Source organism: Mastigoproctus giganteus, chromosome 12, assembly GCF_048544385.1.
Source record: "Mastigoproctus giganteus isolate SK-2022 chromosome 12, ASM4854438v1, whole genome shotgun sequence".
Taxonomy (NCBI): domain Eukaryota; kingdom Metazoa; phylum Arthropoda; class Arachnida; order Uropygi; family Thelyphonidae; genus Mastigoproctus; species Mastigoproctus giganteus.
Genome location: NC_143586.1, coordinates 155,049,032 through 155,072,886, shown reverse-complemented (window position 1 = coordinate 155,072,886; position 23,855 = coordinate 155,049,032). Strand labels below are relative to the sequence as shown.

At 37.9% G+C, this 23,855-nt stretch overlaps 1 protein-coding gene across 1 annotated transcript; it reads left to right on the top strand.

Moving 5' to 3' along the window:
* The first annotated feature begins 13,687 nt into the window (after positions 1–13,687).
* LOC150077529 (myeloid leukemia factor 1-like) lies at positions 13,688–14,422 on the top strand. The gene has a single exon (XM_090385932.1). The coding sequence runs from the start codon at positions 13,688–13,690 to the stop codon at positions 14,420–14,422; it is 735 nt and encodes a 244-aa protein (XP_090242058.1).
* The last annotated feature ends 9,433 nt before the right edge of the window (positions 14,423–23,855 follow it).

Here is a 23,855-nt window from a genome sequence, read left to right as displayed (position 1 = left end):
TAGTTGTCGAATATATTTATTCAAGATATTCTCTTCGAGTTTTGTGTCCACAAAGATAAATCGTATATCATTTGAAAAGTCTTAACCAGGAATTGAGATTATGATGGTAACCAGGTTTAAGGGCTTCCCTTCAAATATTCCGTACTATTGAAATTTTATTTAAAAATAAAATCCATTCTTCAGTCTTTATTTGTTGAAAATAGATTAATAACTTTTTCATTCAAGTTTGGTGCACTGTTGACCAAGCTTTCCTCTATTGAAAGCACTACTTGAGCATTTAGACTTTCCTGATTCATAGCGCTCCTTAAAAATGTTTTTATTCTTTTTAATGTTGAATGGCAGCCAGCGTTCGGGCTCTGAAGTAGTCATCGGAATGGTCAAAAGAATTTGTATGAGTTTTATAAGTTCACCAAGAACTTCGGCTAGATTATTTTCTGAGATAAATTTCAGCAAGTCAGTTAATTTGCAATAATTGTGTAGATCATGTCTGCTATAGAAAACTTGCAATTCCACCAGGAGTTTTTCTTTCAATTATGGGATATTCTTCAGTAGTCTCCCTTACCTCTTACATGGGCATTTTTGTAAAAAATAACAAGGTTCTCCTTGTTAAACGATTTAGCAGCAATTAATTGCTTTGTAAAAGAATCTCTCTCACCTATATCAACGCTTACATAGTCGCATACCTCCTTCTCTTCAATCATAAGTGTTTTTGAAGGATTTTCACAGTACTTTGAATTCCTGATTTTTAGAATAGCATTCTTAAAGTTTTCTATATATTCATCTATTTTAACTACCTCAATTTCTCAAGATTGCATTTGATTATAAATAACTTCCACGTGAGGAATTATCTGATGGAAAAGTTCTAACCAGAACCCAAATTTTTCATTACTCAAGATGTGCAAAATTCCAGTTGCTTCTGAAATAGTCTTATCTGCGAAGTCAGTTTCTTCTTCACGTAAGGGGACAGAAATCAGAGAGCCCACCTAGCAGACACTTTTCTTATATACAACTAGCTGCAGAACTCCAAATTAGTGTAGGGTCTGTGGAGAATATCATGCATCAACAGTTGTATATAAGAAAAGTGTCTGCTAGGTGGGCTCTCTGATTTCTGCCCCCTTACGCGAAGAAGGAAAGGGCACAATGCGCATAAAAAAAGTTTCTAGTAAATTTTAAACCTACTCATTGAGCTCTTTCCAACGATGTATAATAAGCTATAGGTTGTCGATAACATTTTTGTCCCCTCCCCCATTTCTCAGACAAATTTTTGTCAACAACGATCGATATGGCGTTATGTTGGCCCACATGATGAACAAACCCATGCAAAATTTCAAGTCAATAGGTTGAATTGTTCCAGAGATGAGTTGTCCCTGCAATTCCCTGTATTTTATTATACATTTTGCAAATACAGTGTACTGTACACGAAAAGGGATCGAAAAGGGAGATCAAATTTTGGTGAACACGGGCAAAAATAGCGGTTTTAATACCATATGTAACTAATCGAAGTATAAAAAAAAAATTGCTTTTTTAATAGCCGAGTCCCAGTTTTATTTCCGTTTCTCTCTTCTTCACAGTTCATTTTGTGCCAATTTTTCCTTCTTTAGAGTACGTTTTGTCCCAGATTTCAGCTCTAAAAGTCTGGTGGCCCTATTCGATTGCCTCATATCAAATGTAATGCTTCGTTTACTGCTGCCGACGAACCATTCAACCGGAACTATTGGTCTACGAGGTAATGTTCAATAGTAGGAAGAATTTTAAAAGCTTCCTGCTGGACAGATGCGAAGTCAGTTTCTTATTTGTTTGTTCCAATTATTAATTCGGTTTTTAATTTCATAGTATAAGAAAACTGCTTATTCCATTCTTGATTCATTACTATAGGAGCAGAAGTATAGTTTAGTCTGCAACGTTGAAGATGGTAAAGAATTTATGGGGCTGTTCACAAATTATGTAAAGCAAGAAAGGGTTCATTTTAAAAGTAAACCCAAAAATGATCAAAGGAAAATACAATTTATGATGAGAACAATTAGCAAATGAGTTTATAAACAATGCTGGAAGGGTTCTAGGTTGTTAGCAATACATAAATTCCTTCTTTTAGTTATGTTGCGAGCAATACTGAAAAGGATTTGTGTCCATACATTGCTGACTATTTTCAATGCTAAGCTGCTGAATGTTTTGTGGATTGCTCTCATAAGTTTTGTGCTTTAATAATCTCAATAAAAGGAAGTGTGGGAGGTGTTAAATCAAGAGATGATAGCCTCCATGTAATAAGATTCGATCCCCAAAAACTGCTGCAATATTTCAGTGGTTGGTAGTGCATATGGCCGGTTGCCTCATCCTGCTAAAGCCACACGTCTTTTTTATTTTCCTCTAGCAGTGTAATAAACTGAATTATTATGCAACCAGAGCACACAGTTTGTTCTAAAAATATGGGTACAGCTATCCTTCTTTGTAAAACTAATATAAATTTTTTGGGATTAATAGAAGGCTGGATCTTATCAAGTTTAATTTCAGGCAGCGTGTTGTACGAGATCACTGGAATGAATTACCTACCACAGTGATCATGGTTGGTAGTTTAGTTAAGTTTAAAGCCGAATTGAAAGGTGTTCTTTTGGCTACACAGAAGGTATGAATGTTAAGGGTTTTTTTGGGGCAGATGTAAAAAACCCTGCGTTTTTTGTATCATTAGCTACTGTTGGGTTTTAGGTGCATCAGCAACTTAGGCCATATTGCTCCGCATGCAACATGTTTGCAAATTGCGTGTGTTCTGTGGTAGATTTAGTGTTTTCTGGACGAATAACCAGAGTTTAGGGAGAGAAAACCCATGCTACCCTCTCCTGAGACCCACTAACTCAGCCACATTGTAAAAAAGGCCCTTAAAAATTCCTGTCATTGACGGGATTCGAACTCGGGACTTTTGCACTCGATTGTTTGGAGACAACAATTCTACCAACTCTGCTACCCCACTTGGACAGTCATTGTAATACTACACTTGTACTATAGCAAAATTAGGCTTTCAATCATGCTACGATATACATAAAATAATATCCTCAGTAGTTACGTGACCTTTGCGTGTCTGAATTTAACTTGATAAACTCTCAAAATAACCTTACCCCTGCACCTCCAGGGGTAAGGTTATTTTGGGAGTTTCTCTACTGAAGTACGAAAGGTGCTGCATCGTGCTAGTAATAACAAGTTGTATCTTCATGTCAAAGCTGCAGACGCCACAATCCGTTGCTAAGTAACCATCAACGTTTACTTAAAGGCACTTCATGAAGAGGGGCACCGTTGCGATTGAGGATCAGGAAGACATCGGTGATACGTAATGTCCAGTTAGGCATAACACTTGGTGACAGCCTTACCGTTTTGTGGGATCAGCGCTTTTTATTAGAGTTCGTCTTTTGAATAGCTTGTACTTTAAATATGGCCGCAAGGTCTGTCATGTCCGAACTGTGGTATTTACAGGCAGGCTTGGAACAATTTATTAGCTGATTTTGGTATAACTTGTCAGAAATACAGAAGAGAGATACTGTTACAAGGGAGATATAACATCTCCCGTGTAACAGGATAATGTGGATTAAATTAAGAAGCCGTAAAATATTGATGTATGTGTGAATGTAAATCACAACAGAAAGGCAGAGGACGCTTGTGAGTCCACTTCCTGTTACTTGTCTGTTCGTCTTTGAATTACACCATAAAACACTTCTTCCTGCTACTCCATTATTGTGGGAGTTGAAATGTTTCGAGGAATTAGCCACGCGTTCATCCATTTTTTGAACTGTCTAGTAAGTTAAGTCTTAGTAGGATTTCTAGTCGAGAGTGGAAGAAGTTAAAACATAAACTACAGTCTGTGACATTGAAACAGCAGCATCCAGAGGGAATGATCTGAAGCGCATGAAAATCAACAGGAGGGGGGCAAGTTGTGCCGAGAAGCTTCGGCTGATAATAAAATGAATGTAGCGATCGCCGATTTCAGAGCATCGTGTGTGTGGTACATTTAACAGGCTTTTGTCTCGAAGGAATCGACTTCAGAGTGCAAGGACATTGTAGAGAATGCCGAGACGTCACGTTCGACAGTATCAGCAAGTCAGCGACTTCGACTGGGAGGCGGATTATCGGCCTTCGAGGGACTGCATGGTTGCCTCGTCGTGTAGCGGAACGTGTGAACCGTGACAATACCACCGTGCATAGATGTTGGTAGCAGTGGAAGCGGATAGGTACGAATGCTCATCGAATGGGTAATAGAGCACGAGAAAGACTAAAGAGCGGGAGGTTCGTCTCAACTGTCGAGAGATTTACACCGCACCTACAGACATGGCTGCCATCCAACGAACTATAACATTAGCGATGGATCCCACTTCTGCCTGGAACCTGATGATCGCCACATACACATGTGGCGAACGCAATTACCCTAGAACCATTGTTGAATGCCATATTAGTGTGAGGGGGAGATCTGTTTTGATAGACAGTCGCCGTTGGGGTTTGTCAACGGCAATTTGACTGCTTACCTCTATCTGGAACCCGTCGCTTTCTCCTCTCTTAATGGGGTAGCTGACGCCATTTTACAGCAGGAAAACACCCGAACACATATTACAGGTGTTTCCTCTGTCTTCGGGGGTGTGGAGCCAGGTCTGCGAACTTCTCCCCCATGGAGCACGAGCGGGACATGATTGAATGCCATCTACAGAGCCACTCGCAGACAGCAGAGACCACAGATATTCTGCAGGACCAGCTGCAAGAGATAGGAAATACCTCAGGATGCCACTTGACACTTTAACAACTCAATGTCTAGCTCGATGTGTCCGCAACCTTGGTGGATTTACATCACGTTGATCCGTCCATTGTAAGCATCATTTTGTGTCATTAACTGTGTATACACACGCGTCTACATCTTTTATCATATGTTGTTTTCTGTCAGTTTGATTCAGTGACAGAGAGTTGATCGTCCATTATGTGCTTCCCCAGTAGCTTTGAGTAGGCCTTTCATGTACTAAATACGTTTTATTCACACAAGAGCTCTAGACACATCTATACACTTTCTCCCTAAGATGACATCAATAAAAAGCCTAGCTTAACCAGTATATTCCTATTTCATGTAATACTACGACACACAAAGAAAGTAATGAAATTAATAGCATTAACGTTAAGTAAAATTGGATCTGCATTTGGAAGAACCGGCACAATAAACAAACATTTTTTCCTATTAATTTTATTTTATAATCGTCCTGGTGATAACGAAAGAAGTTCGCCATCAACATCGATCTAAAGCATCTCTTTCTCAGAAATAAATGTGTGAAGTCATTGGAGAGTAACAAGAAAGAAGTCAGAATTACATTCAAAACTTCGAGTACCAAAGACGAGCAATTTCGTGACTAATACAAATTAAGTTTTAAAAAGGCAGCTAATCGCAAGTTAATTTGTAATTTTGTACTGATAAAATAATTATGAAGGCGCGAGAGATATCATAATGGCATTTTATTCTGTATTTCTGACAAGTTATACCAAAATCAGCTAATAAATTGCTCTAAGCCTGTCTGAATATAATATAGTTTGAATATAATAGAGCTTACATCCATAGCACAAGCTATTAAAAACACGAAAAGTCCAAAAATGGACATTGTGTCATCGACACCTTCCTGATTTCAATCGCACCTTATGAACTGACATTCATTAAAATTTGATGGTTACTTAGCAACCGGATGTATTGTCTGTAGCTTTGGTATGAAGATGCAACTTGTCATAACTTAGTAAGATACAGCACACTTCTTACATTCAGTCGATATTAAGTTGTCATGCATTTTTCTCAGGCGAGAATTGTTTCTTAGCTTTATTGAGTAGATGGAAAAAATCGAAACCATCAAGAGGAGGTCTACCACCTCGCACAACGGATACCAATATCTAGCTGATCAGGGGTAAGGTTATTTTTGGGAGTTTGAACGCAAAGGTCACGTAACTATTAAGGATATTATTTTACATATATCGTAGCATGGTTGAAAGTCAAATTTTTCTGGAGGTATAAGTGCAAAAAATACGAATTTAGCAGTAGCATTACAATGGCTAATGATGCAAGAAAGCGGACTTTTTCTGCATCTAAAAAAATGCAGATAAAGCCTGCTTTCTTGCAATTTATCCTTTCATTGTATCAAGGGTAAAATAGCCTGGTTCTACTCCTTAGCCACCCTTTGCTGATGGATTTAACCACCATTAAATAATCAACAAACTTAGACAATTTATCCAGCACTCCAATGTTATTAAAGAAGGCAAGAAACAGAAGTGGCGCCAACGTTCATTCCTGAGGGAATCTACTTGCTACATTCGTCCACCCTAAGGTATGTCCATTTATAACTATTACCTCTTTCCTGTCTTTTAGCCAGCCATTTTAGCCTTGATACAACGGAGTCTTGTTACATTACTCCCGATTTTCTCGAAATATTGATTAAAACTTTACAACCAGTTAAGGGAAAATTTTTCTGCAATTGGTATTGGCCTTTCCATCATCAGACATTAACTCATGGCATGACCTGTATTATGTAATTTTGTGTATTATATGTAATTCGGCTTTTCTTATTTTATGGTTCAAAAAATGTTTGTGATAAGTTTTGGTGGCTTTCCATTTGCAAGAAAAATTGCCTTCGACACTACGAAAATTTTTAATATTCGGTTAATATCTTGGTGCAAACTTAAACTGCAAATTTTTTAATGTGTCAATGACTTTATTATACTTTTCATCTTCTACAGTTCAAATTTCTCAAAACTACAATTTTGACTATCCAGTCAAATAAAGGTCATGAAAATAAATCTTATCCTTCAACTCAATTAATTTAAATTGCAACAAAGATTGTCCATTGCGTTAGAAGTTGTAATATAAAAATTTTACCTGGGTGCCAAATTAATTCAACGAATATTTTTGGCTAGTGGAATTTCGTCTTTTAGAACCCAAAATATGCACTACTAAGACTGCACATTGATAGAAGAAAAGGAAGAGAAATACGAGGGAGTTAAAAAAAAAAAGAATTGTATTCACCCAAAGTAGTCATGGTAGAAAGATAATTTTTTGGTGATACCTTGAAATCTCTATAGCAACCACACAAATTTTGGTTTCGGTCTGACAATTCATTTATTTAATTTTCAGTGCTGAATAAAGTGGAATACAGATCAGTGATTCGGTTCCTCTTTCTGCAAGAGAAAACACCCAAACAATCCACGAAGAAATGGTCGCTGTTTATGGCGAAGACTGCTCATGTTACAGTGTTCTTGCACGTTGGTATAAACAATTCAAATGTGGAGGAACCTCGGTGTATGATAAAGAAATCCCAGGACGTCCAGCAACTGTTGTAACGGAAACGAGTGTTGTAAAAATTGAGGCATTAATCCTAGAAGATCGTCGTATTAGCATCAAAGAACTAGCTACAGAACTCCAAATTAGTGTAGGGTCTGTGGAGAATATCATGCATCAACAGTTATATATAAGAAAAGTGTCTGCTAGGTGGGCTCTCTGATTTCTGTCCCCTTACGAGAAGAAGGAAAGGGCACAATGCGCATATTAAGCGTTGTCGATGTGTCAGGAAAAGCAAGATGAGTTTTTTTTTTTTTTTTTTTCACAACTAGTCACCATGGATGAAACTTGGATCCATCACTATGATTTCGAAACTAAACAAATGTCAAAACAAAGGCAGCATGCAGAATCACCACCGCTCAAAAAGGTAAAGGTGCAACCAAATGCTGGCAAGGTGATGCTGTAAGTTTTTTTTGGAGTAGCATGGTATAATACTAATAGATTGCCTTTAAAAGGGCTGTACTATGAAGGTGAAGTATTATTACAACCTCCCCATAAAGTCACGTGCTACTATATACAATATATAAAAAAAGGGGATTGAAAACATTACCGCATCCTGCGTATTCTTCCGTCTTTACACCCTCTGATTTCTTCCTCTTTCCCTCCCTGAAGTCCATTCTTCGTTGAAAACACTTTGCTGCTGACGAGTCATGGTTTGAAGGACATTCAGAGGAAAGTGTATTGAGAAACGGCAAAAATGTGTCCTTTTGTCTGGTGACTGTTTAAATGTGCAATACATGGTGCTTGTTTCAACCTTCTATCACAACAACTGAATGAATACAAATCTTTTTTCAACCCCCACCTCGTATATGCTCAACTACCATTCATAATTCACAGTTGCACAATGAAGATCCAATGAACGATATCTCTGAATTCCGTCTACAAGTATGCCTCATCTTTTGGACTGCAAAGTGATTAGAACTCTTTAATCTTATGTGGTTTAGATTTTATATATTTTATATAAAATATAAATAGATTTTATATAGATAGACGCCGTGTATAGATTTTATACACGGCGTCTAATGCCCCTGATAATTTTATGATTAATATAATACGATAACTGCATCAAAGGTCGACTTGTGCGCCGGTGTATACGGTATTTATTATGATAATAATAATAATAATAATCAGGATTTTGACCAAATGAAAATAATACTAATAAACAACACATTTTAGTTCAACTGGTTTCAAAAATTAATTTTTTAACTGCGTTAAATTTTACAAAATATTAGAAAACTCGATCGCAGACTTACAGTTCATCTTTTGGGAATCCTACAACAGTTGCTTTTATTCGTTGAACTTTTCTGCAACATTTTAAATAACAACAACAACAACAAAAAAAAGTCATATAGGGCCACTTTATCTGCCGATGTGCAATTTATTTATAAATTGTGCGGGCTCTCTGGTCGATTTTTATTGACGAAAAAGACCCCATAAAAGTTCCTTGGGTCATTGATGGGATCAAACCCCGGCTTTTTCCACCCGGCGTGGGAAGGATAGTGATTAGAACATTTTGAATAGCAAAGAATTATAGCTTTGTGTTCGTCTACTATAAACCTCACAGATGAACAAGGTGGAGCTGGGCAAATGCCTAGGAGCCACCAGCGATACCACACACACTGTAAAATTACTTATTTTATAGAATTGACATATTTGCCACAGTCAGCATATTTTCAGGTCTTTTACGATACACTTATTCCCTTTGTTCATCTCCCCCCACACACAAGAGGTCACGAAATGTCAGGCTGCTGAATGGGGGATGTTCATAATTTAATTCCCTTTCAGGAAAATGGTAATGGAGCTACAACGCCACAACACTGGCAAGAAAAATTTGCATGAAGAAAAGAGTCAGTGTTCCCCATGAGAGACTACCGACTATAATCAGTACCTTAACATTTCAAAGTACATTTTCTATATACGTTACTCCCAATGCTCGGAATGGACGACTTCTTCCATTCCAGTGGACAGGAACATCGTTCTGATTCATCGCACGCATCGGTAATGCCATGTACATAGTCGATTTTTAAAATTTTCCAATCCTACCACTGATTACCCCACATCTAGTACAATATCATGCTAAATTGTTACAGACTACGTTTCCGAATCGACTGCTGATTCCATCATTAAACTACTCATAAAAATGGGGCTCAGTTCATTAAGAGCTACGCAGGTCTTCATACCAAGACAAAACTGTATTTGCGATTTACCGACTCCTTATGAATACGAAGTATGCTAAATACATATTCGACACCACGATATGCATAATTTATTCTGGTTATTGATGATGAATTAACAACTGGATGTGACGTCTTTTGCTTTGGGGATATAACTTGCCATAACTTAGTGATGACCTAAGCCTCATACCACCTGTTATCTGACAAGTTATATCCTTAAACTTAAGATGACACATGTGGTTGTTAGATAATCAACGACAACACATTGATTTACAACGATTTACAGTTCACCGACGGAGTTGTTCAAACTGGTCAGCCACATTAGGTGGAAAATGCTAGAGTTCGAATCCCGTCAATTACGCGAAGAATTTTTGAATCTTTTTCGCAACTTGGCTGAGTTATTCGGTCTCAGGCGAGGACAGCGTGGGTTGTTTTCTCCAGGGAGAACGATTTTACGTCCAATAAAACAACAAATCGACAATTACAATTTACAGACATATTATATGCAGCTCAATATGGCCTAAGTTGCTGTTGCCCCTAAAACCATACAACAAGCAAACCAACTGAAATTGGTTGTTACACAGTCAGTTTTTGCACCCAATATCGGTTCTGCACTACGTCTTTCTTACAGAATTTGATCCTTTTCTCCCTTACAAATGAGTATCCAATTAATAGTACTTCCAACGGAACCAAAACATTCTGTACTGGCTGATTCATTTCTCTAGCAGAATTCAGGAGCATGTCCTTCGACAACAGCACTGGAAACTTGAATCTCTGAAAAGCCCACTCGTCCTCGAAGGAAGGAGCCTCTATGAATGAATCACTCGTGCCATTTTCAGCGACGCTATCCATTGTGAAATCCTAGAGGGCAAACATTAAATGCAAATAAATGAAGCTCACACTGCGATTAAGAATAAATACCCACGAGCATTATGGTGCTCGTGGGTATTTAATGCTTATTTTTTTTAATTTAGTTTTTAACGTAGCAAATTGCAAAATTAAATCTGTTGATTTTTTACATCATCTAATGCATTTATGTTTTATATTTCCATTACCTGTGGGAAATTGTTTTAAATATTTAAAACGATTAAATATTTAAAATGGTGACACTAAGTGGACATGGGCGACCAGTGCAATGCTCACTCAGCTGGATGTGAAATTAGCACTGGGAAAACAAAAATGAGAGTAGGAGTGTTATAAGCCTAATGACTGTGACGAGTATAAAGGACAACGTACAGACATGTAGAGAGGACCAGTAAACTAGAATAGCTTATAATGGGGAATTTAACTTTCAAGATATTGACTGGAGCATGTGATTTTGTCACTCAAACAGTAGCAAGACTTGTGGATTTATTAGATGATTGCTTCCTACACTAGCATATTACCCAGACGAGAGAAAGGAATACTCCATCTGATTATCAAGCTGTGACCCTTCATGCATTAAGAATCTGCAAATAAAAGACCCACTACGTGGCAGTGATGAAAATGTATTGATGTGGGATTTACCTAAAGAGGTAATTGCTGTCAAAGGCAAGGCTTTTGATTTCGTAAAGGTTATCACAGTAGTCTCAGGCGATTTTTAAATTCCATGCAATGGAACCAACTGATAATGTTATTAATAGGAAATTGTAAATGGGAAGTATTCAGGAAAGTAATCGTAGAAGTTAAGGTTTTTATACCAACTAAGAGATAAAGCTGAAGGTATAGACCTAAAATGGATGTTCAGATGGACAGACTCGCAGCAGCAAATAAAAATAAACGGGATGCATATAAATTATCAAGTGATACAGATGACTACACTAGATGTAAACTAGTTTGCAATCAAGTCACAAAGAAGGTTAAGCAAGCTAAGGCAGATAGCAGAAGTCGCTGGCAAAAAATGCAAAGAAAAGCAGCGAAGACTTTACTTATATTAACAGTAGAATCTCATTTGCAACTAATGTCAATGATTTACTATTGTTGATCCAAATCAGGTTGCTGACTAACTGATAGATATTTTGCATCAACATTCACTCATGAGGAATCTTTTAGGGATAGGGATGCCCATAAGTGAATCTTATTCTGGCGGAGAGTTGAATGATTTTATCATTCAGCTTAACGTAAAAAAACACACCCGAGGTGGATGGGATCTATCCAGTTATATTACAGGAGGTAGAAAAAACGGCAAGTAAACCATGATTATAAGAGTATCCCTGGATTTAGATGTGCAAATGTATCCCCAATTCACAAATGGGCTTCAAAGGGAGATATGAGTAATTACATACCCGTTAGCTTGACTTCTGTTCCAAGGAAAATAATGGAGTCACTGGTTAAAGATATGATGCACGACCGGCTAGACAGAAATGCAGTTATACTGCAGTCAGCATTGATTTGTTAATGGGCGACCTTGTCGAACTACTCTGATTGGACTATGACACAGTAACAAATGAACTGGATGCAAAAATAATTTTTTTACGTCGTGTACTTAGATTTCAGAAAGCTTTTGATACTTTTGGACATAAAAGATGCTGTACAAATTGGAGCAGTGGCAGTAAGGACAAAATACTGCTATAGATAAAGGGATAGTTGAGTAGGAGAAGACAGGGTGGTTATCGGTGGGTGCTGCTCTTCTTGGACTCATGTTATAGCGGAGTTCCCCTGGGTTCGGTGCTGGGCCCATTGTTTTTTTTTTTTTTTCTATATTTATTAATGATATCGATGAACGTATATCAGGCATGTGCAATTTTTCAGATGATACCAAGTTTTCCAGGGTAGTTAATCATAGTAATCAGGGTACGCTATTGAAAGAAGATCTAGACAAAGCAGGCAGATGGGCTGAGAAATGGAAGGTATTTCCTATGGGAAGCGATAATACCAGATAGAATTGTGCTATCACAATCAGGGTAGAGGATAATAAAAAAAGACTTGGGATAATTGCAGAGTCAGATATGAACTCTGAGTTGTGTGTAAGTGTCTGAGGAATGGATCTATACCGTTGATGAGGCAACTCAACTCCAACTACAGTCGAGGTGAAATGGAATTCCTACAAGAACGTTCTAAATTTTTCTTCGTCGCGTTAGTAATTTGGTAGGAAATTCAACATGAAATTAATCAAATATTTACAGTTTTTTTAGAGAGGCTTATAGAAACGATGAAAAAATTTTAAGAGTGAAAACAAACAGCGGTTATTATTGACCAAAAAGTTTAGCCTGCTGCCTGAATTTTATTCAAAATTAAATAAAACAATCATTCAAGATCACAATTATACACGAAGAATTCCATAACCTACAAAATCAATTACAGCGAACTCCTTAATACTGCAATATCATTACCAAATGGAAGTTTTCAGCCACTGGGAATATTAATAATTTCATTTTTCGAGTTTTCATTAATTTCGCGAATTTCAATTATAGCTACTTAATATTAAAGAAACTCAGAAGCTAGTTTAATCTTAGAAGGACATCGGAATTAAGATTAAACACTTTTTTTACTACGTGAAAATATTGCTGAAACTAAAGCAAGTATTCTGTTATTTTTATTACCAATTTTCTTCTTCTTTTTCTTGTACGAGTCCAAGACTTGACTACAGAATAAGAGAATATGCATATATATTTTAATTATATCTACTGCAATTAGTTGTATTCAATATTACTTTCCACTGTAATAGAATAATCTACTAGAAGTGGTCGGATCTCCTCTTGCCCATATGGTTCGTCGAGCCATCTTTGTTGTAATCACAATTGTTAACACTTCTATTATATGAAAATGTTACATTATTACAAAAATTTGTACCAAAAACAATGGTCACAGAATTCTTACTCAGTCTACAACTAACATCAAATTGAGATATTAATTTACGACTCACTGGAAGAAGATTCACATTGGTGTATAAGACGGAGCCACAGAAACCAGAAGAACGAATTTTAAGGCTGCATAAATCCTATCAATATTGATTTTCTCTGTTAAAGAATCTGATATACTATAAACTGACTGCAAAGAACTCATTTTGATATTCTTTTGATGAAACCTGCGAAATATTAAATATAAAAGTAATATTCTTTAGCTAGTTCACAGTAAAACGCGTATTAGTACTGCTTCTAGAGTTGCATAAGCTCCACTTTAATTTCGGATATACATCCGAATGCGAAGATATTTGGATTGAGGAAGTATTGGACTGGAGTAAGTACCCATATTTCGTTTAACAATGGAACATTTTTTCAGTGATCCCTTTTTCAAGGACTCCATAGAAAAGATGGATTCCATGATGAACCAGATGAATTTGTCCCTCCGTGGTTTGACTCACGATGGCGAAAACAAAGAAACCAGAGAACAGAATCCTTTGCAGGTAGGCATTAACTTGGCACCGGTTTTTTCTCCCCTTTTGCAAGTCTATTCCGACTTTTCAAATGGCGTCCCCATTCATTCAGAATTTCCAAGTTTCTGCTCTTCTTCGATAATGACTTACACAAAGGATGAAAGTGGCCAACCTCATATGTATCAGGCAGCCTCATCCACACGTACCGTACCCGGAGGGATAAGAGAAACCAAAAAAATAGTACAGGATTCCAAATCTGGAATGCAGAAGATGGCTATTGGGCGTCATATAAAAGAACGAGGACATGTTGTCCAGAAAGCTAGAAACAGAATTACCGGGGATGAAGATGAAAATCAGGAATACTTTAATCTTAAGGAGGATGAGATGGAAAACTTTAACAAAGAATGGAAAGAGAGAGCCAGTGAATATCTCTCAGCTTATTCTAGACAGCCAGCGTTAGGAAGTCCATCTTCTGCTCAGTGCAACAAACTTCATGCTTGTGAAGAAAAAGAGGACCTGGGACCTGTTAGTGGTAGTTCACCACCAAAGAGTCCAACGAGTGCTAAACAGAAAGTGGGCAGAAGGAAGGGAAAAAATAAGACAAAGAAAACAGGTGAAATTTAATTTTGAACTTAAATAATTTCCAATAGACAATTTTAAAACTGTTTCTTTCTCTAAGATATTTTCAGTTTCAAATTTATTATAAAATTAGAGTTCGCAAGTTACTGAGGATTACAAATGCCTAAATTGTCAATTATGTGTTTGTAGAATTTTGGAGAATTTAGTATAGAAAAAAATAAACAGTGTTTATAGTTTAAATTAAAATTGGTGGCTTGTTTTTTTAACGTAAACTCAGTATTCTTCTATAGCGATACACATTCACCTATCGCATTAAAATTTATTTGCAATTCCCCGTCCGCCATACTTATGATTTCTACACTACATGTACTCAGAACATTTCATTAGATCTTCATTGTGCAATACATTCGGGACATGATACCGAATGTATTGCACAAGCATTCATTCATAACAAACAATAGACATTGCAGAAGCAGATAAACAAGTTTTAAAAAGCTGGATTTGTCTATTTTTGTGTTTACTAGGAAACACAGAACGAAGGTAAAGCAATCATAATTTATAAATAAATAACTCGGTAATGGTCGATTACAGATATCTTTAATTCCTAGATTCCTTGAGCTCATGGTCCCAGGAATTTATTCTTTAGTGATTACATTATACGCCAGCCAGCTTCGGGTGCATTAACGTCAAGAAAATCAAAGATCAAGTAGAGGTATTTTTATTGTAGACCACAGCACAAGAAATAAGTTCGAATAAACTAGGTACCTCGGCATCCACAGATGTTAATTCAACCAAACAGAAATACACTGTGCAGTTAAAGCATTATGATCACTATCTAATAGCAGACATGTATAATATCTTTTGACGGTACCTGAACATCAGTTCAACTCCACCTTGGTACACTGTTATGAATACAGAACTCCGTAAAAGTCCAGAAATCTGTGTAAGGTTATGTCTGTGATATGCGTGTGTGTTGTTTAGTTGTTTCTGGCCACTTTGTCACCGGGGAGGGGATCACCTGGAAAGCCTGCCCATGCCCAATGTCCAGCAACACCAAGGGAAGGTGGATAACTACGCATGTGCAGTGGCCAACATCGACTATCACGCACTGAATATCCAAGCCAATTTGGAACCATTCAAAGGAATCCCATGATAGCAAGCTGGCACAAGCACACTCATTCCCTTTCACTCAGGAGACGGGACAGCAGGAAACGAAAATAGCATAAATGGAGGGGGAGTGAAAAACGATAAAGGACGTCCAGAGCTGCCCAATAATAATAATAATAATAATAAAATTCCCAATAATAAAAGACAATCTAAAAGTGGGGACATAGTCATTTAATTCTGGGTATGTCTTCCTCTTTCCGCCAGTAATGCAGCCACACGGCGAGGCATGGACTGAGGTATGTTTGAATCGCGTCGCCAGGACTGAGTCTCACCACACTGCAGTAATACAGTGAGAAATGATGCTTACCATCATCTAAAGAATTCTAGAGTCAAAAGACAAAGATGGGAAGCTGTACGGATATTAAGGTCGTGTTTGATAAGAAAGGCTACACTGTAACACTTTCAGAAGCTAACAACCAGCTGCCAGCAACACTGGTTTGCTTGTCCAAATCAACAAGCAACAGCTCTAATAAAAATAAAAGTATGGGGCATAATATTTTTCAGTCTAATAAATTGAAAATAGCATGCAAATATTTTTTGAGTGAGGAGAATGTAGTTCCAAATGAATGAAAACACACCCGGTCGTTACCAGTACTTGAGAACAAAGTATAAGATTCAACCAAAAAAGTAATACTCCACATTAAAAAACAAAATAATGAAATAAATAAATAATAAAAATTTAATATACTCCCAGCAAAAAAGTTGAAACTTTGAGTTGTTAACTTCAATGTTTTCGATTCTGGTTACAAGTAGAAGTTGCACTGTCAACTGCTTTCTGTGTGTTCATGGCCAGTGAGAATCTTCCACTGCATGTCGCTGCTGATTTCCAGTAAGCGGCTACCTGCGTTGTGCGTGTAAGCAACCTTACGGTGGCTTCATCAGCAATCCATAACATTCAACTTTGCCCATAATGCGTTCTGATCTTCACGTCAGAAAAAATGTAGGCCCATTGTAAAAAGCAGTGTTAGAATCACTAAAGGCCAATTGCTTCAAGGAATAGCTTCATTTAGCTACGGTCTTAAAAAATTTAAATGGTTCATCCACATCTTACCAACCATGCCTTAAATTTCAAGAGGCTCTTTAAAAAAATTGTTTTTAAACTCCACTAAAACCATAGAAGTTCCCAACTTCATCGTAACTGCTTTATTGAAGCTGCATGGCGCAAGAAACAAGAGTCCATGAACCCATCGTGCATGGTGACCACTGTCCAGGCAAGTGGCGCGGTTGCTTAATATGGGGTTATGTTTTTCTGGCAAGAGCTAGCATCCCTGGTAGGTATGGACCAACTTTTCACTGATGAAGTTGGACATAGTGTGCATCTGTCAGCGGTACTAGCGGTCCCCCACAAAACCGCATAAAAGCGTCGCTGTGAAGAAGCAAAAACTGCCAAGGCCAGATGAGAGTGCGAGTAGTATAGGTATCGGTGAGGTCTCCCGGCAGAGACCATGTACACCCTGCCATGTTGCATTTTATCCGGGACAGAAACGGGATCTTCCAAAACGACAATGTGCCGTGTCGTCGGGCCCGCACTGTGTAAGAGTGGTTCGAGGAACACAGTGAAGATATTACCCATCTTGATTTGCTACCGAAGTTGCCTGAGCTCACTCCAATTGAATACCTGTAGGATGTTTTGGAACGGGAAGTGAGGCGTATGCACATACACACAGATCCGTCATCTATTCAGACACTGGAAAACCTTGCAGGCAGCATTGCTGCAAATCCTTACCAACGTCTTCAGCCATGTAGTGGAGCCAATGCCTAGGCGAATATCGGCTGTTATTCGTGCGAAAAGGTGGCCCAAAGCAGTATTAGGTAGACGGTTGTTGTTATTGTAGGGTTTTAGGAAAATCGGTGACTAAGACCATATTGTTCTGTAAATTGCGTATGTTCAAGGTCGATTTTCTGTTGGCTGGACGAAAAACCCGAGTTTGACCGGAAAAACCATACTACATTCGTTTGAGACCAACTAACACAGCCATGTTGTGAAAAAGGCACATAAAAATTCCTCCTATCATCGACGGGACTCGAACTCGGGTCTTTTCCACCCGGTGTGGGGAGGACGGAGATCCATGAGGGCCTAGGTAGACGGTCATAATTCAGTGATCACTAAGTGAATATTAAACGAATGCTTTACTAACTTGATCAGGGCATAAAATTTTAATTTGATCCATCCACCTCCATGATGCACACGCGTATCAGTTGACCATGATTTGAGCTAAGTGACTTCTAAATACATTTAATGATTGCAATCATTAAAAACAAAAATCCAGAACTTTTTTTGAATATTTCTCCAAAGGTCTTTGACTTATGTGGCAGCGTTGGAACCTAAACATAATTCAAAGACAATGTCAACTAGGCTGTAATTATACTGACCAAGGGAAATATGCTTGAGAATCTTAATTAAGCCATCGTGTGCAGTACAATTGGTATAATCACCGTCCTTCCCACAATGTGGCTGAGTTAGTCGACCATAGGCGAGATTAGCATGGTTTATTCGCCCAGAAACTCTGGTTTTCTTTCCAGCAAACCGACCGCAGAACACACGCAATTTAGAGGCATTATATACAGTGCAATAGGGCCTAAGTTTCTGATGCGCATAAAAACTCCTACCATCCTTAAAAAAAATCCTAAAAACAATCAATCAATCAATCAGGATCTTAATTCTTACATTAATTTTAAAAATAAATTCTTGTCCAACGTTGCACTAAATCAGTCTCTGACATGTTAATAAATCTAGATGATTCTATTTTATTTCTGCTAATCGTAAACATATTTAAACAGCTGAAGAAGGACAGGATATAATCCTTTCCCCTAGTGAACTAATGTCAAGTTAAAAAACGCAGAAATTACTTGGGTCTCCCTTCGTGGCCTAACATCAAAAAGCTTTTCCTTGACATCATTTTGGCGATTACATTCACAATATCATCATTAATACATAGCCGACAACCTTTGACCTTTGCAAAGCAGATTTCGTAATTTTTATTCAGACTTTGGACTTGAAATTAAACTTTCACCATCAACTTACGCATTTTATATTAATACAGCTATGGTTGTTTATCAGTACAATATGCTTTCAAACATTAGCGCACCCAGGATTTTTCCGTCTGTGGAATTTTCTTTTATTGTCTTGTCAGATCCAACGAGCTGATTAGAATGCTTCAGCGAAAATACTGTTGCAGACTTTGTCCTCTTCAGAAATGCCGAGTAAAACTTTTGTTTACAGCAATGGCCCTGCTGTCTAGACTTTGCTGTCAAGAGCTTTTGCAAAGTTTCATCAGAGAAAGAGAGATCTGAAACGTTTTTCTTAACATGGTAGAATATTCTCTCACGCTCACCACTGCTATAACGCCAAACATGACTGGAGATAATTTCTTATATTTCAAGTTTCCTTGTCAACTATACGTCTGTTGAGAAGGCTGTGCCAAGGTCCAGCCATCGGGGCACATTTTTATTCAATAATATCTAATAAATAAAATAAATTTTATTTTGCAGGAGGCGCAGTAAGAGCCAGGCACCACCCTCTCTGTTGAATATCTCTTAAAATTATGTGTTTTGTGGAGCGATCTTTGAGGTTTTGATGTCTTCAGCTTTTCAACGTACCCTTTTTCTTAAACATTTTTAACAAAAAGAAATGTTAACTACAAATTATGAATCCCTTTTTATACCTTTGAAAACTTTTACTAGATTTACAACTGTTTTATCTCATATTTTAAAACAGATGGGCAATTAATCTTTCGGTAAGGCATCTGTTGAAAGTAGTGCAAGACCAGGGTAACGCGTTCCAAAGTTTATTTTGTTGCAAGACTTAAGATCGTTGCATTATATGTGGAGTTTAGATGATGAAAACAAAATTAGATTAAAGGACAAGTTAGTCTTGGAAGCATCTTTTAAAGAGATAAATGTCACCTTTTCTTGTATGGATCCTTAAAGACTGCGTTTTGATGCGAAGGCCGATTGCTTTCTTAATATCTTCGGTTTGTAAAACATTCTAAAATGTGGCAGATTTTAAAGAATTCCGGATTTTACAAAGGTTACTGTATTTCTGCACACCCACATAGGTCAGAAAAGTGTACAAGTAGTCATTTTGACAATATTATTAACTGTATTAGGTTCGATGTGAGATCGAACACAGTGAATTCAAACGCATGTGCTACTGAGCTATTACATTTACCACTCGGCTCATAGGTATGTTTTCAACATTATATTTTTGGCATCTTACTGAAAGACTTTCCCTCCCCAAGAAGGTGGCCAAGGTATTCGGTCTCGGGCGTGGATTTATTCGTATTTTACAATCAAGTAAATCGACCTGCTAATACACACAAAATGCAGACAATATACTGATACCTCATGCCCTCAGATGCTTTTGAGTTAACAGCTCACTCCTCTTTTCTCCGTGTTCTGATTCAGGACCGGACACGCTTCTTGAAGGCAATCAATGTTCTCGATGATGAACTCCTAGCCAAGGTAAGATGTATTTATTTTCACAATAAATTTTGCAAAGCTTGTAATTGTTGGGTGTAGCTATTCGGCTCCACATCTTTGTTGCTAAACTTTTAAACATTAACATGGAAAACGAATACAAAGTACTTGTACATGAAGAGCTTTTATATGTTAATTTATTACATATATACGTATGACATCTGATAACAAATACGTCCATATACCTAAAATACGTGTGACAAGTTCTGTATGTCCGCTTTGTATTCAAAGCGGATGTGCCCTTCATGCTTTTGTGAAATCAGTTTTTGGTGTCACAATTGATGACGTTGAATAAGTTAAAATGATACTAACTGGCTTGGGATAAGTGAGAGATATACTAGGGGCTGATCAAAAAGTATGGAGACTGTGGTTGATCAAAAAAGTATGGAGACCGAAAACATCTCCCATAAATTGTATGAAGTTCTGTACGGCAATGTTTCCCAACCTTTTAGATGCGGACCATTTTTATATTTGAGGCAGAGACCACAATAAATAATAAACTACAGTCGAACTTGGTTATAACGATTTTCATTTACGCGTATTCCCATACAATCCGGTTTATGATCTTGTCACCTGGGACGGGGGTTATACAATAGTTCATTGGCATTCCGCTGTCGCATTACCCTATTTACAGATTGTCTTGTATTCACTGAACCATAAATTTATTTCGGAACTTCTAAGAACTTTGTATGCAGATCACATCTTAAAGTAAAATCAGTTAGAAACGAACCCTTCCTTCGGAAACATCTCTACTAACAAAAGAGTGTCTCTCGATTCGCGAAAAAGTCCAAATTATTCGGGAGTTAGAACGTGGTGCAAAAAATGTTGAAGAGTGAAAAAAGGTTTCTTTGTACTCTCCAAATGTATCGAGACATTGTGGAAGAATAAAGATGTTTACTTATCGGCCCTGGAAAAGAACATAACCCAAAAAAAATTTAGAAAGTGCGAGGTTATAAACGTTGAGGAAGCATTGCTTCAATGGTTCACCACATAAAGAAGTGCTGGATTTCCAATAGACGGTCCGATCTTGAAGGCTCAAGCGGAAAAGTTTGCTAAACAATTTGGACGTGACGATTTTGTATGTAACAACGGTTGGCTGAATCGATTTAAAACCCGACATGACATCTTTTATGGAAAAATTAGTGGAGAATCTCGATCTGCAGATCCCATAACGGCAAATGAATGGATTGACCGTGTTTGGGTAGAAATCTGGAACGATTTCAATGACGAAGACATCTACGTCGCAAAGAAAGCTTGGATGACTTCGGATATTTCTTTGGCAATACGTAAATGATTGGAATAAGGAGCATTTCAAAAAGAAGAAAAATATTTTATTGTTAGTTGATAACTGTTCTGCACATCTCCAGATTCAAAATTTGTCCAACATTAAGCCGGTGTTTCTGCCTCCCATGCTACGTTAATTTTACACCCACTGGACATAAGTGTAATCAAGAGTTTGGATTTTATAAAAGATTTCTAGTTCTACATCTGATCAGTCAAAGAGAACAGAAAGTTGCCTAGTCTACATCGATATTGGATGCTATAAATTTATTGAATGATGCGTGGAATAACGTTACTTCGACAACCATATCGAATTGCTCATGAAATTGAAATTAAATTCAAATGAAATTTCAATTGTGGATGAAGATGGAAACGAAGAAAACTTACCATTATCCGAAGTTGCTACCTAACAACGTTGTAGGTTTTAATAGAGATAACATCGATGAATTTGAACGAGTATTAACTAATGGTCTTCCTACAGAGAGTGACATTGTAGATGCTGTGCTCAACATAGACGATAACGACGATGGTAAAGATTATGATTGTGATGACAATTGAAAGTGAATCAAAATCAGTGCAGACAATCTCACAAGCTCAAGGTGCAATTGGACACAGCTTTTGAAGGAACTGAGGCAAGTAATGAGACTTAACGCATTGAGTGTTTTAAGGGGAACTTAAGAAATATCAACGTGAAATCTTTAAAACAAAAATGAAATGATTGTTGTTTAACGGCCCCAGGGGATTCCCCATCTCCGCTATCACTGATATAGCGAGTAACGGTTATAACAAGGAAATTTTGTCGGTCCCTTGATGCTCGTTATAACCGAGTTCGACTGTATACCCAAATACATTCCAGCAAAATATTATAACCACCCCCGCCTTTACAAGCGAACACATACCACAGTACCTAGGAGTGAGGTCACCGATCTGCGAAGCATATATAGTTATGAAACATATAGTTCATATCAGTTCGAAGCCTTTGCAATGAGGAAAGGGAAGGACCTGACGGACTTTGAACGGGGATCAACAATTGCAGGCATTGTCGGCTCTTTGAGGGTCACCATAGTGAAGGTGTGGCGAGAACGGACTGAAGAGGAAAACACAATCACCTAACGTGCTGGAACGAGACCACCAGTTGACAGTCGAGGTGAATGGCGGTTGGCACGTGCTGACCGGGACAACAGATGTCTCATGATCCCTCAATTAATGGAGGACTGCAACCAAGGCACACAGAGAAACGTTTCTGAGTACACCATCCATCGTGCTCCGGCTGCAGTGGGCATGGCAGAACCGTTCCTGGACATTGTGATGAATCAAGGTTTCATCATGCCGATGGATGGGTGCGTATTCGACGACGAGCAGATAAATAGCTGCTGTTGTTTGGTTGATGTTTTTACAGACATCACTATGTTCCCTCATTTCCAGTGAACACACCCTCACTGCCAGATCCTACTTCAGCATTGTTTCGGACCAAGTTTTGCCCTACATGACTGCATCCAGATGGCACTGAACTCTTTCGACAAGACAACTCCTCGTGTTACAAGGTCTATTGTGCAGCAATGATTCGAAGATCATGCAGTAATGCGTATATATGATATAATAATTACTATTTATTAATAAAAAAAGATAAATAATCTTGTTCTTTAATGGCTGTCTCAATATCGCTGTGCTCTTAAAAATAAGTATTACATTTAGGTAGAACAATGTAGTTAGGTGGAATAAGTACAGGTGGAATTGGACAGGTATGAGGGACATTTATAGGGGTTGTATAAGAATTACCAAGAAGGTCAGAAGTTGATACAAGGTGCTCGAAAATATGGTCAGATGACATCAGTACGGCGTACGATTACCTCCAACGTCTAAACAGGCCTGACAGCTGTGAACTACACTCGATATAAGTGTAAGATTTTGTGGCAAAAAATTCCTATTCTTCCACCAGTGCAGTCCTTAGCTCACCGAGTGAGTTGGCTGTTGGTATTCAATGCGAAGCCCAAAGGCGTCTCACACATGTTCTATCGGATTTAAGTCTGGTGATTGTGCTGGCCACGGCAGTGTAATCGCTGGATATCTTTAGTTTCAAGATATTCCTCCATCACTTGGGCTCTATGTGCAGTGGCGTTGTCGTGCATGAAAAGAAAATCTGGGCCAACCGCACCCTGAAAATTCGCATATAGGATTCGAGGATCTGTTATCGGTACCTCTGTGCAGTTACTGTACCCCATATCAAAATCATGAAGAGAGGTGCTGCCGTTGATCATTATTCCACCCCACACGAGAATACCGCCTCCCCGGTAATTGGAACTTTCTCTGATGTTGGAGGGATGGTACCACATTACTCGTTATCTCCAGATGAAATAACATCTAGAATATATTTGTAGGCTATAACGGAGTCAGAGAACAGAACTACACCGCTTTTCTACGTGTTCTGTTAATTTTGTCGAGCAGTGTAGTATTCAATAGCAATGATGAATTTCGTAGGATGAGATGTCTCTTTTTGTTCTTTGACGGCTCACAAAATTTGCAAAACTATGCGCTGTTTGCGTCATATGCT